We start from the raw sequence: 16,989 nt of genomic DNA on the forward strand, positions 1-16,989 counted from the left end.
ACATCAGATGCTAGATATAGATGCCAGGAGAGACAGCTGGAAGTAACACAGACCCAAGCAGGCTGCAGATGGCATGGCAGATCCACCATGCCATCCCTGACTTGTATGTGAGAGCCAAGAGAATACCTCTCATTCAGTTTTTTCTTTCTAGAAGGTAGGGTGAAGTTTATGTTACTGAATCTACATTCTAATTAATATAGTACTGAAACACTCAATTTACACTAGTTCTCTCTCCCTCTCTCTCTCTATATATATATATACACACACAGACACACACAAATGTGTATGTTCAAGTGTCATGCATATGTGTGCAAATATATACCTGTGTGTATATACATATATATGAGAAAAACATTAACGGCATCACTGTGATTTGAGACGAGAGGCCCAGACCAGCTGAAGACTTCTGATGGAGCAGTGGAGAGAAAGAACGCATACAGCACAGCCCCTCTAATAGCTAATCTAATATCAAGAATGGGATGTCCAAGTAAATGCCTTAGTAGGTCACAAGTCTTAATGAAAGATGCAAACAACAGGTTTTAGAAATCTTTCCCTGCAGATGTAGTCAGATTCCTCTTTTCATGTTAGATTATGTATTTACATGTTATTGTGTGCATCTGTCACTTTGCTTTGCAATTTTCCTTTTGGTGGCTACCTATACCTGTTGAATATGAGAGCTACATAGACTTTTTTTTTTTTGGACGTGTCTATGGCATGCAGGATCTTAGCTTCCTGATAAGGGATTGAACTTATGCCCTCTGCAGTGGAAGCACAGAGTCTTAACCACTGGACCACCAAAGAAGTCCTGATGCAGAGACTTTGAACTTCTTAGTGTCCTAAAGCCAGTGGCATAAGGTAAGCAGTGAAATGTTTGCTAAATGAATGATTCAAAGAATGAATGAATGAAAAAATAACAAATAGGATTACTGGTTGCTTGTACAAGTACAGAACTAAATACCAAGGTATTTATTACAAATAGGCAATAGATTACATGACATATATTAAAGTACAAACTTAAATATTAGTAAAAAAAAAATCATCTCCAAGCATATACATTTTGATAAGTTATATCAAACTAAATGTGAATTTCTTTGTGTGTGTGTACTCAGTCATGTCTGAGTCCTTGCAACCCCATGGACTGTAGCCCACCAGGTTCGTCTGTCCATGGAATTTCTCAGACAAAGAATACTGGAGTGGACTCCCATTTCCTACCCAGAGGATGTTCCCGAAGCAGGGATCAAACTCGCATCTCTTGCATCTTCTGCATTGGCAGGTGAGCTCTTTACCACTGTGCCACCTAGGAAGTCCCGAATTTCCTAAAGTCAATACAGTGGATTCTTCGAAATTAACAAGGTAAGGAGATAAAATACTGAAACATGGCCTATATTAAAGAATTTTTAAAATATAGATCTTGCTGCCTATAAGAAAAAAAAAAAACAGTATCATTAGGAACCTCCACGTAATGTATTTTGTAATAACTATATTGGGGGAAATTTTCATATTTTGAAGCTTCAGTTATATCTTGCTTTTCATTATTGTATTATGTCGATAATCAAAGGACTGGATTAGATACCAATGCTGAATAAATATTTGTTGAATTAAATATATGAATCAAAAATGGAAGCAAAATTGAAAGAGTTGATAGGAAGCTTTTGGCTTCCTCCTGCTTCCCCGGTGGCTCAGAGGTTAAAGCATCTGCCCCCAGTTCGGGAGACCCAGGTTCAATCCCTGGGTCCTGGGTTGGAAAGATCCTCTGGAGAGGAAATGGTAACCCACTCCAGTATTCTTGCCTGGAGAATCCCTTGGACAGAGAAGCCTGGTAGGCTACAGTCCATGGGGTCACAAAGAGTCGGACATGGCTGAGTGACTTCACTTTCACTTTCACTTTACAATTACAGTATAAAGCATTACTTTATTTCCTGATAAATGGTCAGAAAGATCCTCTGGAGAGGAAATGGTAACCCACTCCAGTATTCTTGCCTGGAGAATCCCATGGACGGAGAAGCCTAGTAGGTTACAGTCCACGGGGTCGCAAAGAGTCGGACATGACTGAGCAACTTCACCTCTATCTTCTGATAAACAAGTTTAGCTTTATCTCTTTCTTGAACAATAGCATCAAAAGAGAGAGATTACTTATACTAAATACAGCTTTTTCTTACTAATATGTAGTGAATTTTTTGTATTCAAGTTCAGTGACCTTATAACATACACAGCACAAGAGAACAATAAACAAATTTCAGCGTTAAAATTCTAACCACACTTCACTTAGAAAATATGGTACTTGGAAACCTTAGCTAAGATTCTATCCTTGTTTATATTCAAAATGCTAATGTAGTTTGGCGACCAGCTAGGCAATAAAAGATGTACAAAATTCAAAGAACTTTGAGCAGTTCACTTCCCTTACCATTTACTTGAGGCTGTCAAGTTTAGTAAAGTCAGAAACCCCTATCTAAAGCCAATAAATGAGTATCCTTGAATAAATATAAATGCATTATTATCTACCGTATGCATTTTTTCATATCCTATGTGTATATATATATTTTTTTTTATACTCCACAAATGGAAAGATTAAAGACAGAATAACTCTAGACTTATAATTGTATAAATATACATATGAAAACCTATTCTATCTCTGTTTTATAAATAATTTCATTTATATCATTTTTTTCAGATTTCACATATAAGTGATATCATATGACATTTATTTACAAAACAGAAATAGACTCACAGACATAGAAAATAAACTTATGGTTACCAAAAGGAAGCAATGGATAAATCAGAAGTTTTGGTTTAACAAATGCACACTACTGCTGCTGCTAAGTCGCTTCAGTCATGTCCGACTCTGTGCAAACCCATAGACAGCAGCCCACCAGGCTCTCTCGTCCCTGGGATTCTCCAGGCAAGAACACTGGAGTGGGTTGCCATTTCCTTCACCAATGCATGAAAGTGAAAAGTGATAGTCAAGTCACTCAGTCGTGTCCAAGTCTTCGTGACCCCATGGATTGCAGCCTCCCAGGCTCCTCCACCCATGGGATTTTCCAGGCAACAGTACTGGAGTGGGGTGCCATTGCCTTCTCCACAAATGCACACTACTGTATATAAAATAAACAAGGACATGCTGTGTAACACAGGGAACAATATAATAACTCATAAAGGAAAATAATCTGAAAAATAATATACATATACAAATGTAAAACTGAATCACTTTGCTGCACACCTGAAACTAACACAGCATTGTAAACCAACTATACTTAAATTAAAAAAAAATTAGATAATAACAAAAAAAAAAGTGTGAAATTCATACCATATTAAGGGGTTTTTCATTGTGTGTCTTCCAGAGAACTACACACCACCAAATACAAGTTTTTGAAATTACATGTTTCCATTAATTAAAATAATTGACAATATTTAAACACATAGTGGCAAACACAGCTAAATCCAAATAAAAACTTCTGAGGAATAGTAAAATTAACTCAATGAGCTCCCCCAATACATATCTTAAAATTATCATTAGCATTTAATTATGATGATTTCAATACTTTAAAACCTCTAACCAATTTATAATTGTGCTACTATTAATGGTAACATCAATAAGGTATCTCCTATACATAATTCTATATAAAGTCTCCCATACTGAAATTTAAATTATTGGAATATACTTAATAAACTTGTGTCTTACCTAATTGGCAATAAATATGAAAAGCTCTTAGTTACCAATAATTTGGAGAGATACAAATATTATCAGTTTTAATACTAAAGAAACATATATAATTGACAATGTCCACCTGAAACAAATATACAAGCATTCTGGTTTCGTTCCAAAAGCAGTGTACAGATTTCAGCTCTTGGCTCCATGACCTAACAATGACACGGACAGTATAATCACAGCAATGGGAAGTGGGGTAAGGGAGGATGTAGTTTAGTCCAGGAGATTTCTAATGAACACCATCTAGGCTAGGCTCTATTTTCTGCCCTGATTCTGGGCCATTTCCATGTACTCATTCAGGGCAACTGAGTTAGGGTCTTCTTAACTAGACCGGATGCCTGCTACAATGTTTTTCTGATAGATTTTGTGAAAACAAAATTTTAAAAGGATCTGTTAGGGATGACTTTAGTAGGAGGTTGAGGGGGAAAGTTCCCACAACTATTCATCATCGTAGACATTATTTGTAAAACAACACCTGCTTACAGTCCCTTTGGGCTGTGGGGTTGGTTATGTGAATGTGAATATTCTAAATGCTTAAGTTTTAAAGGATCAGTCAGCCCATCCGTGGTGTGCTGAGAGCCCAACACTGTGTGTGTTCTGCAAGGAATGATAAAATATCCAAGCCACAACCCTTATCTACAAAATTCACTCACTCTTTTTCACAGCCTAGTCATGATTATTGATTACCAATCCAGAAAGTTGATGTACCCGCCCACCATAAACAGAGGAATTATAAATTTTAAGGTTAAAATCTCTTTAGGATTATTTAGCTCAGTGATTGATTTTCAACCTGTCTGGGAGTTTTATTGTGTGTGTGTGTGTGTGTGTGTGTGTGTGTTTAAGTGTATTCCTTAAGAGTTTGCTTTAAAAATATATTTTTAAAAGTGAAAGCACAACTATCCAGTTGTGAAACTATTCAGGTGTGAAACTATGCAGTTGTGAAAAATGAAACATTTAAAATCACAGTATCTCCAGGTTTGGGAATCAAGAGTTTAAATTATTAAATGTTTAAAATTATTATTATTATTATTATTATTATTAAATTATTAAATGTGAAACAAGATTTGGGAATCATTTATCTGATCAAATTTTCTTGCCAATGCTTGAATTTATTGTGCAGAATCCCCATCTAAGATAGACCCTTTGGAGGAGACAAAACGATCCAGATTTTTAAAAGGACAGCTGATGTATGGACAGCAAGAGGAAGAGAAATGCATCTTAGAGAACAAGCTGAGGATGAGTGATTGAAACATCACCCCTAGTCTCCAGGCAGGCTCCCTAACAGATCAACTCAGAACCCTCAGGGAAAGGTTACAGAATAGAATAGTGCTCTGTCCTTCACCCACCAGAAGCAGGAATTCAACTGCAACTTCACATTCTCCAACATCATTTCCACTACCATGCAGATGTGCTTCCAGAAAACACACAATCAAGACTTAAGACAGAATATTTTTCAGCCTGCATTCAGTCCATTCTTCCTTTAGATTATCATTAAATTTTGAGATTGCCCCTCCTTTATTCCATGCCTATCAGTTGAGAATCACTGCTCCAAATGGGTCAAGTACAGTTACTTGTGTATCTACAAAACCTGAATAATAGCTAAAGTTCTTTATAGGCAGATGGATAGAAGGAAAAAAAAATTAAGTGTACATAAAAGCAAGCACAGCTTTGCAGAAAATGTTTCAAAACATAAATGAGAAAAAAATATGCAATTGTGGAAAAGTGAACAATCTTAAACTACTGGATTTAACATAATTTCTTTGCTTATTACAATATTTTGGCTTTTAAGTGAAAGCAAGTGAGTCACTCAGCCATGTCTGACTCTTTGTGACCCCATGGACTATGCAGTCCATGGAATTCTGTAGACCAGAATGCTAGAGTGGGTAGCCTTTCCCTTCTCCAGGGGATCGTCCCAACCCAGGAATTGAACCCAGGTCTCCCACATTGCAGGTAGATTCTTTACCAGCTGAGCCATTTTTGCTTTTAGTGGTAACTTATTTCCTACTTTTATTGTGTACAGTGGATAATGCCAATTAAATGCCTGATATACAAAAATGAAAAAAGAAACTGTGGACTTTCTCTTCTATCTAACTACCAACAGAGTAGAAAGTTGGTTCTAAAAGTCAATAAACCTTTTAAACATGTTTATGATCACTTCAGGCGCAATGTAAGGAAGTCTTAGAAAAGACAGACTACCACAAACATTTTATGCACAGTTTAAGAAGTTGAATGAAATGCACATGAGTAATAACAAATTTGACTTTGCTCTACCCATACACAGTAAGTGAGTGACTATACCCTCAGTCCCCAAAGTCCTTTTCTACCAATAAGCCCAGGGTTCTATGCATCTTTCTGTTAATTCAAATATTATCCTTGGAAGTTAGATGGAAACTAAGTACCCATTCTACAGAAATATAAATCAAGGCCTAGTGAGATTTAATTATTTTTCACTAGATGACAAAGTAAAAAGTAAAATTCATAATTCAAACAGGTCTGGGGTCCTGAGTTCATGTAGAATTAGAAAATATCACTACAATGAACTCATTCTACTAAAATTGCTTTCAATTTTAATTTAATTTTAAATTCTGATAATTTTATATTATATAAAATGATACAATGATTACACACACACACATATATAATTTCAGTAATGGAAATCTCCTAGAATTAGCAACACTATGAATGCCTTAGAGGCAATATACTATATTCCTCAAAGATGCTAATGGTACTTTTAAGGTGGCTTCCAATGCATCTCCCTTAGATTAAGGAAACTTTTCTCTGCTTAATCATTTGATATGTCCATGTGTTAAAAAGATATCCCTTTATTTCATTTCAGAATTTCACTTAAGAAGTACCGGTGATCCCAGGCGAAGAATTTCTTCAAAACTTCAATGATCAAGGACAAGGGTGGGTTCTTTGCTTTCATTTCAATACACAGAGAAAAGAGATCCACTTATTCTTCATAAAATGTAAGCAGCAGACTGAGAAACTACTTGACAGTGTGTTGCAGACCAAGTCAAGCCCATCCTTTCACTTTCAATTGCTTTTTAGGGGTAAAAAAAGGAGTACAAACCCTGTAACCTAAATATTAAAGCTCTGAAAGAGCAAGGCCTTATCTGTCCTGTAACAGGGCCAGTCTATTCCCTGTCCCAAACCTCACCTTCTTAACTTCTACCTAAATTCTTTTCTTGTTCTGAGTCTTCTGCCAATGATACATTTCCCTCTCTTCTTCCCTATCACACATTTTTTTTTTCCTTTAACAGGTCTCAGCCAGCATCTCATCCCACCTTTAAAAATATAAACCTATAGAAATCTCCTTTAAACAACTATTGTATATATTTTCTGTATCACTCAAATGGCACTTTAATATATATATGTGTTTTCTCTTTAATGGGGTTACAAAATCTTTGAGGTCAGAATCTGGATCTTAGAATTCTATTGATATTTGCCTGGTACATCATATGTACTTAATTATTATTTGCTAAATAAATGGTGTGGTGAAAGTTCTGGACAAGGAAGAAGATGACTTCAACTTTGGCAGGAATGTGAGAAGGGGATGGAAGGAGCTACAGAAAGAGATAAAGAAAATAGATAACTCATGGGACACTGTTCTTTGAAAGAAAAGGTAGAAGAAACAAAGCAGGCAAAAGTCTTAGGGAAGTGACAGGAACCAATAACTCTTCCTAAAACTGATACAAAGCAAAGAGAGTCAGAGGCTACCCTAGAAAAATAGCACAATTCACTGAAAAACATTACTCATCCGGCAGTCAGGATATTCATGTTTTCATCTAAAATCTGACATTAACTAGCTGTGACCAGAACAAGCAATTTCATTGCTCTTGGCAAATCATGTCTAAACCTTGGATACCAGACCTGATCTCTAAAGACCCCTTTGGCTCAGATATTACACAATTTTATAGTTTTCCTTCATCTTAAGAGAGTTTTCATTTCATTTCTTCTGGACAAAGAGGGGCCTGAATGTACTAAAAGGTATAATAAACAATACAGAAGCATTTGTTGCTAAAAAGATAAGCGGGATATAAAAGACAAAATAAACCAAATGCCTATGGTGACACTGAAGCAGAACTTTTCTTTAATATCTGCTTTGCTTATTTGATCACTTTAGCTGAGCAATATTTCCATTGTAATAGGTCGAGGACTCAAGAGTGATACAGAGCTGTAGACAGAAATGGGAATTAGAGGCAACAACTTCCAAACACTTGCTTTAGCTCAATGATGGTAAAGTGCCTTGTTGATTTAAAAGGGTGTGAAAAGCATTTAAAGATCCTTTTCACTGGGAGGAGATATGCCAATATAAGAATATCACTGACATCTTATTTAAAACCATCACATATGCTCAAAGATTTGGACTAATACAAGCAAAACGATCAATTTACAATGCACCAAGATGTCTGGCATTAATCTAAAAATGACTGTGTATCAGACAGTATTTGACTTCCTTCTTTTTTCAGCCTCCCCTTCACATCAGTGCTAATCACTCAGCATTCCCTTGAGTGAGTGAGTGAAGTCGCACAGTCGTGTCCGACTCCTACCAGGCTCCTCTGTCCATGGGATTTTCCAGGCAACAGTACTGGAGTGGATTGCCATTTCCTTCTCCAGGGGATCTTCCCGACCCAGGGATCGAACCCGGGTCTCCTGCATTGTAGACAGACACTTTACCGTCTGAGCCACCAGGGAAGTCCTTAGGCACCTGGAATTCTCTTTTGTATCGGAGCATCTCTGCCACAGACAGAATCGACTGATGTAATAAAATCATCCTAACTTTACAGTCTAGGGACCATGTGCTTTCCCGTCCAGAGTATACTTATCTTAAAACAAGGCCATGGGAGAGGGCAAATGCTAAACCAAAAAGAGAGACTGATAGATAGAACTACATGTATCAGTGGGGAAAATATCTGAAAGCCACAACCTCCCCATATCCTTTTAGATCTTTACACATAGCTCTGCTGTCCAGTCACCTGTCTCTATTAAAAGAATGTTTAGCTTTAATTAAGAAAATGAAGGGCTCAAATCAATCAATAGGGAAATGCTATATTTGAATGTTGTGGTAAATGGAGAAGAGCCTCAAAGCCCAAATAGAAAAACAAAATGGAAAACAAAAAATCCTGCAGAAAAATTTTAAGGGTCTTCTCTAACCTCCCACCCAGTTTTACCATATTAGTGTTATCTGATAAGCTAATCGTCACTTTGAAAATACAGCAATATGAAATGTTTGGCTCTAAATGTGTTAGGCAGGAGACAAATAAGCCAGTAATCCAGGGATAAATGAGTAGGAATGTGCGGTAGGCAGGAGGGTGAAAACTGGTGACTTTGAGGCCACTTCCCACTTTCACCCATCTAGCTGAGTGCTTTTGGTTTGGTCAACTTGGAATTTCTTAAACAATTTTTTAAAAATACGTAAAATCTAAATTGGGGAGATTTTTAAGTAAAAACTTGGGTTTCAGGTTTTTCTGGAATAATCAAAGGAACAGGCAACTTTGGGAAGACAATTTCACAAGGCAAGAAGCAGTTGGAAGGGACAATCTCATAAGAGACTGAGGCTTAACTTTCACTATGGGACTGTCACTAAACGTGTTCTCAGTGTAAACCAAAGAACTGTCCTTTTCAGGGGCAGAAGGAACCTGAATGCACTAAAGTATGGTAACCTGAACAGAGAAGTTTCATTAAGAAAAACAAGGGAAGGATTAAAAAGACAGCATAAAACCAAGGTCAAGTATCCAGGACGCCACTGAAACTGCAGAACAACATTTTTTAAAATTATTTTTGCAGCTTCTCTAGTACAGATAAGTTCTGTTTAAAGAAAAAAAAATGTTTAAAGAAAAGTCAAATTTGTTCTTTTCAGTTAGTGAAAAGAAAGGATTCATCATCACTTACCCTCAACAACCTGGATCATCTCAAAGAATTTTAAATGTCTTTTACTTTTGAAATAAAAAACACATTTAGTTCCATTTATGAAGTGAGCTCTTGAAGGTATTTCCTTATTAAAACCTGGTCCGAAACCTAGGTTCATAGTACATGGTGAAGGTCTGAAGAAAGCTTATTTAACCTACATTAAATCTTGAAAATGCATTAATGAGTCTTTTAAAGGTATAATTTTAACTCCACAATCTTCAACTATAAAGACTATATAGAGCTAATCTGCCTTGCCCTTTCGATTAAACTTGTTAAGGGCGTTCTATTTAGTCAGCACCCAGGATGGGCCATTAAAATTCTTGTTCGGTAAGAGTTGTGTTCAGTGCTCTGTTGTTTTAAATTCCATTAAATCCAAATGGTCTTTATCACCCCATGACCACCCCTGACTTCAATCAGCCAATTTAATTACCTTACAAAATTGTCAGCAGAAGCAGCAAGGAAAAACAGGAAGCCTTATGACGTTATCAGACTGAAATCTTCCTCTTCAGTGTTTAATCTAGACCAGTCAATAAGGATGATGAGCACCTACTTCCTTCCCTTTTAAGGGCTTTTGACCTTACCTTTCATGCTAAGATTTAGGGTTTAAGTTTCATTTGAAGCAATTCTAGCACCTTGAGAACTGGATTACAAATTGAAAACCCATAGAAGATAAAGCTTCACCACCCAAATGCAAAACAATCAACAATTCCATTTCAATACTTCAGATTATCCTACAGAGGAAAACGGAGGATCTCTCAGAAACCCCAGGTAATATGGATGTGGTAGATTAATGATTTAATGCAGATTAATGATGTAGTGATGTAAGGATAGTACAGTTGAAAGACAGTAAACTACTTTCTATTCTGATATGTCAAAATGGACATCAATAATTTCCAGGGAATAAACGGAACTGGAGCTACAATAACACAGTAAAATCCTAAGAACAGAAAGAAAATAAATTTCTCTCACTTGACTTTCTACCAAAAAGAATAAGGCATCTCTTTATCAGAAATTTTCACAATTAAAAGAAAATCAAAGATTATGTCATCACCATCATAGGCAACCCTTTATTTAAAGGTGAATAGACTTGAAAAGGCCCTGATAATCAATGATGCATCCCATGTTTGGTCTATGTTATGCTCCTCCTTTGTGTGGGAGCATTAACTTCCCTGTGCTGAGTAAATGTTGAAACAGTGTCATTTGAGAATTCAGGGAATGAACACACTGCAATGATCACTTGACTTAAGTTAAAAAGCAAAAGGTGGTCTGTCTGGAGAAATGTCTACTGACATACAAACCCCTGCATAAAGACAACCTCACAACGCCAGCAAACGTATTGAGTTCCATGTGTCTGGGTGGAGAGAAGGAGTGCTATTTCTAGAGGACGGAGAGATCATTTTTCAAAGTCATTTTCTGAAATGAGTGTGCCTCCGTTGATGGATCACATCAGAGCTATTCTTTGAAGCTTTAAGAATAAGTGGGAACTTATGTCAAAAACAGATTTTTTTTTTTTCCTTTTTAGTGTGGCAGTAGTGTTGGCGATTCTTGGAAAGATTCCCCTCCCCTGCTTTCCAGAGCTCAGCTGAGCAGGTGTTCGGGCTTTATCTGTTTCACTCAGTAGCCGCTGTTACTCCCCCATCCCCGCCTCCCAAGAGCCAGTTTTCCAGCTTCCAGATGTAAGGCCACTCCTCCCTCCCGCCCACCTCACCTCCCAAAGGAAGAAAAATCTCTTTCAAAGAACTTGTAGAGAGTGGCAGCTTCCAAGCCCAGCCAATTCGCTCACACTCCTCTAAGATGTAGTACATCTGCTGCTAATTATTATATCTGGGAGCACATGAACTAGCCACTAAGTAGGGGGATTTCCATAAGAACCCATTCCGTTCCCTCTCACCCTGTGGGCTTTATAACCTGGGCTGTCCCTGAGCTGGCGGCCTTCACCTTCGGCCTGGGCACAAGGAGGAGGCTACGCGTGTGCATGGACGCAGGGCCAGCGCACAGTGTGCCAAGAGATCCGAGCGCGTTCTGGGAAGACCTCGCCTGGGAAAGCCTTTTAAGAAAGCCGCCCTACTGGCGAGCCGAAGAGAAAAGCTAGGTCGACAACTGAAAGGAATTAGTGGCCTACCAAAACCAGCTCAGCTCTTCCTAGAGAACAGTCTTGGAGAAACTGCCCACGAGTTTGGGAGAAAGTTTGAGTTCACGTCTTCGTTCTTGGCATTCGAAATGCCATTTCAGATAAGGAATGTGATCAACTCGACCTCAAAGATACTAAACAAGTGATGGTTTGGGGATTGATTCCTTGAAGAAGATACCAAAGCTCCCTTCCCCCCAAACTCCGGGCGGGACTGCTAGCCCTGCGCGGAGCCCGCTCCCCAGCTGGCTTCTACTCCTCCCCTTGCTTTCCGGGGAGCAGAGGTCGAGCGGACCCGGAAGAGAGGGTGGCGAAAGTAACAAAAGAAACGTTCAAGTACCTCCGAGTCACTGTCACTTTGGGAGAACGAGGCAGTGGGGTCCACACCCCAGGGGACGGAAGGATGTCGCCTGAGCCCCTCCAACCGCAGGCTGGGCCGGGCCGCTGCTGCGGGGAGACAAAGGTGCCTCATTTACATGGCCCGCCACTGCCGCCGGCTGCGGGGCCGCAGCGCACCAGAGAGGGCCGCGGGGGCATGGCAGTTCCGCGCCTGGAAACGCCGAGCCCCGGACGTTCGACATAACCTGGAGCTGGGAAACTAACCCTCTGACAGTCCAAGCTCCACCGTGTGCACGCGCCCGCTGGGTGGTCGCCCTGGAGAAGGCAGGCTGGGCCAAACCAAGATCTTAGGAGGGGAATCCGCCACGACCCACCCGAGGCGCGGCGCCGGCCCGCCCACGGGCGAGGAGCTGACCCTAGGCTGATCCTCAGGTCGCTCCCCCAACGCCCCGGGCTGCCCGAAAGCTTCGGGAAAGCTCCCTGGAGTGGGCGCTCGGGAGACGGTCTCCCGGAAGTGTTTGCAAAGCATCTTCGGAGTAGCAGGCCCGGGTGTGCAGCCCCAGGTCAGGCGACGGGGAGGGGGCGCCGGGATACAGGCGCTGGCGCACGCGACTGCAGAAGTTTTCCCGGAAACCAAAGAGGAGTCACTGTGCCAGAGTGGTGGACGTGCTTCCCAAGAGTGCATTTGTCGGCGCGCGCGCGAGTGTTTGTGACAGACAGAGAGCGAGAGAGAGACTGATCATCCATCCAGAAGATGGGCGGGGGTAGCGAGGGACTCGGCAAGTAGCGGTCAGCACTCTAAGCTGCTCCCCTACCCACACCCGTTGGTAGGAGGACGCAGGGTCAAGTCACCGTCATAGTGGGAACGGCGAAAACCGGGAAAGGACTGCATACAGCCCACGACGGTGGTTTTCCACCACCTACGGGAAAGGGGGCTGAGGACGGGGCGCTAGCCGAACTGGGCCCGCGGTTGCCATGGTGCCGCTGCAGAGACGCCGAGCGGCTGGCAGAGGCCACACCAGGGTCGGAGGGGGAAGGGGCTAGAGGCCACCTCCTCACCCGCGCCCCAGAGGCAACTGCTCCACTAGCGAGTCAACCCCCTTCCCTTCCAAGGCTCCGGGCCAGCGGTGAGGCTCTGGTTCACCTTTTCAGCTGAAGCTGAAAATAACATTTCTCAAGAGTGGCTCATAGGCGCGCAACCAACCTCCACTTCATTCAGCGCATGTTTTTCCCAGAAGAAAATAAAACTCCCTCCATTGCATCAAAATATCTCCATCAGGGAAATGTTCCAATGGTTATAGTCTACACAGTCCTTCACCACTCAACTCGAGTCACAAACCAGAGAAAATGGATCTCTGCGTGGAAGATGTTTGAAGTTAATGGAGAAAATAACAGGTTATCTAGAAACTGGACAGTTGGTTTAAGGTAGCAAGGCACAGGGGTGAAGGTGTTTTCCTACTCCCCCTATTTCTTACGGACATTCTTAGTAAGCACTGGTCTAGGAAAATGTATTTTTGTGTGTGTGTCAGCTCTTTTGGAAAGCTGCTACACAGTCTGCTACAGTCGCCAAGATTTTTAATATGAAGATATGAAATGATCAGCGAATGTAACAATCTAATGATTCAGCAAATATGCTGCAAGACCAGAGCAGCAATAATTAAATCTTTATAGAGTATTGGTGGCCGTTTTCCGGCTTCCAGCTTTCTTCTTTTTCCCCCTTAGTCCTCAAACTCACTAAGACACTCATTCACAAACACAGTTCAGAAGACACCTAGGTATTCCAAACAAATAGGTTGTACTACGCAAAATATTGGGCAAAACTACCAAACTGGCACTTACAATGCTTGAAGCAGAGCAACTGAACACACACGTTTCTAATGATACTGCTACTGCTGCTAAGTCACTTCAGTCGTGTCTGACTCTATGCGACCCCATAGATGGCAGCCCACCAGGCTCCCCGTCCCTGGGATTCTCCAAGCAAGAACACTGGAGTAGGTTGCCATTTCTTTCTCCATTCCAATGATACAGGGACTGACCCGTTTAATTTCATCCAAAGAAACAAGCATTCCTGTGGACTCCTGTTGCTAAGAGCAACGTGCTTAAGTACCATCTAAAGGCATGCAGAAAGCAGGAAAACTACAACGGTAGGAATTCACTTATTGTCTTTTCTCATTATCAGTCCTGTGGGCTCCAGGTGTGTCTATGTATTGGTGGGGGAGGGAAGGAAGGGTTCCCTTTCTCCCTATGTGAAAGGATTCCTACCCAGGTTCCACAAAGCCCCAGATAGATGATAAATTTTATCATTATAGGAAAAGCGTATAAGAAACAGACAAGAGAGAAGATGCTGCTGACATAATGGGAAATGCAGGCAATCACTCTTTGATTTAAATTTGAGTGACTTAATGTATCTGCTTTTATCTCAAAGACACATACTCAGAATTATATGGTTTCCTGCACTCTTTGGTCTAAATCCACTTGAACTGTCAAAGGAGGCGCCCACAGTGGGAGACTTTACCCTGTTGGCTTTCTCTTCTCTGGCTCTTATCTACTTAAGGAAACTTTTCCTGACTAGTTCTCCTACTGAAATTCCATTGGCCAGTGGAGAGAGGCTGAGTGTTGCCCACGCTTCATTTCCTCCAAGTATATCTTCTGGCCAACCATTCCACTGGAGTCTCATGTTTAGATTTTCCTTTGAGCCCTAAAGAAACCTGATTTCTTAAGGAAAACAATGGATTCTCCTAATATATAATTGCCATTTCAGCTTTTTATTTTTTTTAATTCATGCTACAAGTGAAATAAAGGTGCAGACTTAGGCTGCCATACACAGACTTCCTCGGCCTCTATCATCACTGTTTATCATGTATTAGTCCGGGAGGCACAGCGAGCGAGATGTGAGAAGACTCACAAGTTAAAAACAGACAGAAACCCTTCCTTCTGACGCTATTTCACTCAAACAGCAGCCTCCCTGTGTTAAGTACCTTCAATCTTACAACAGTATTTTTTTAAAGCTCCGCGTATCCATAAAGGCACCAGGCATTGAGAAAATAGAGAGATTAACCGAAAAGGCTCTTTCTGATGACAAATCAAAAAGATTAGCGCCCTTCATTTGCGGACCTGTCCAGGTCCCACGCGGAAGCGGACAGGCGCCAACTTGCCAAAGAGTTACCAGATATTAACTCATCAGCCGGGCAATCTGAGAGGCGTGTAGCCCCAGCCGCTCACGTTCTTGGGGAAGGAGCTGCTACCCAAGCCCGGAGGCTCCCCGGGAGACAAGCGGGAGCAGCGGTGGTGGCCGTACCCCCAGCGTCATTACCGACTCTGACACTGGCTATCATCGGGAGGTAACGCAGCGACCACTACCACACACTGACACTCGCTGCATCCTCCAGCGGCTTTTTTTTTTTTTTAATAAAAAGGGGTAAAATAAATGAAATGAAAACCACAAGTGGGTCCTTTCAAACCCCGGAAAGCATCGGAGCCAGGAACAGGTCGAAAAGCACCGAGCCCACCCGCCTAGCAGAGCCAACACGCCTGTTTACATCCGGCTGCCTCTGAGCCGGATAGTAGGCAATGGAGAGGGATGGGGAATCTTACCAAATCTTAAAACATGTGTGGTTCCTTGAGAATATCCAATCCACAGTAAGCAGAGCAGGAGTTTAATGGTGCGCCTGAAGACTGGATTACTTAGAACCGGGGAAATAATCTTCATGGTGTTTCTGTGTCCACACGCGCAGCACCCACTTCCCCGATCTAGCGTTAGGCTCCCGGTTTGGGTAGGAATGAGGATGCGTCGAGTGGTGACCGCAGACACGATCACGGCATGGTCACAGAGAGAGGAAGGAGTCTCCGCTTCCCAAACCGATTAGCAATCGCTGCATGTTCTTCACTCACTGCGCCAAGGAGCAACCTTCCACTGCAAGGGATGGTGGGACATCCATGTTAGTCGGGGAGCATCCGGGAGAAAGCCAGCACGCACACCCACAATGTCCGGCCGCGCGAGCCTGGGGAAGCAGAGGAGGAGGAAAATCAATAGGAAATCCAGCCTTGGAAACCGCCGAGGCGCCGGGAGCGATCCACGGTCCCAACACAAAAGGCGCTTTGCTCGCAAAGGTTTCGCCAGGCCCTATTCCACTGCACTGCTGCACAGCTTCTGACGTGAAGCCAGGATTAAGTGAGAAAAATTGAGATAGCTGCTTGCCTCTTAAGGCTTCCTGCCAGTGAGCTTCCCAATATCTATTATGCAACCAGTCTGGTCGCCCACCTTGAATTGCAAGGAGGAAGTTGGATTTATTTACGTGGGGGGGGGGGGAAAACGTGCTTTTATTTCCAGTAAAATTCTTTACTAAGATAGTGACTGAGGCATGCAAGTGGACTTCCTACATCAACAGATGAATTTTAATAAATGACAACTTAAGTCAAAGTCACTTTGCCTAGGAGTTGTAAATAAGGAAGTGGTCTAAAACAGAGAAATTTACTGCAAATGTAACTTGTTTTTAGGCTGAACGAGGGTCTTTTTATACTTTTAGAATTTTGCCTAGGCATTAATATAAATTGAAATACTATTGGAGAGGTAAAGATAGTCTTTAAAAACTTGAGTGAGACATTCTTTGATTACTACCCAGCAATAAAAATACATTCTGCAAGTGGACTTTTAGGGAGGAAATGTTGAAATAAAATTAAAGAATCGTATTTCCCCACCCATTTTTTACCTTATCTTAAAATAATTGTGAATATATTAAAATACAATGATATTTGAAAAGGTGCAGCAAACTCCAAAGGCTTCAATAATTTATGCCCAAATTTCTTCTCACTTTGATTTTCTGAATATCTTTTTCTTGAAGACATGAAATATGGAATTGTAGCTTAAGTGGCATTGAGTGTCATGGTTTTGTCTAAAAATGCC

At 41.1% G+C, this 16,989-nt stretch overlaps 1 protein-coding gene across 2 annotated transcripts in view; it reads right to left on the reverse strand.

Annotated features, from left to right (window-relative positions):
* GRIK2 (glutamate ionotropic receptor kainate type subunit 2) overlaps positions 1–15,795 on the reverse strand; it is a 723,766-nt gene extending 707,971 nt beyond the window's left edge. For both annotated transcript variants that reach the window (XM_068985543.1, XM_068985544.1), the window contains exon 1: positions 15,681–15,795. In XM_068985543.1, the coding sequence (XP_068841644.1) occupies positions 15,681–15,795 (115 nt within the window). The remainder of the gene's footprint in view (positions 1–15,680) is intronic.
* Positions 15,796–16,989: the final 1,194 nt, after the last annotated feature.

The sequence above is a fragment of the Capricornis sumatraensis genome, chromosome 13 (assembly GCF_032405125.1).
Source record: "Capricornis sumatraensis isolate serow.1 chromosome 13, serow.2, whole genome shotgun sequence".
NCBI classification, from domain to species: Eukaryota; Metazoa; Chordata; class Mammalia; order Artiodactyla; family Bovidae; genus Capricornis; species Capricornis sumatraensis.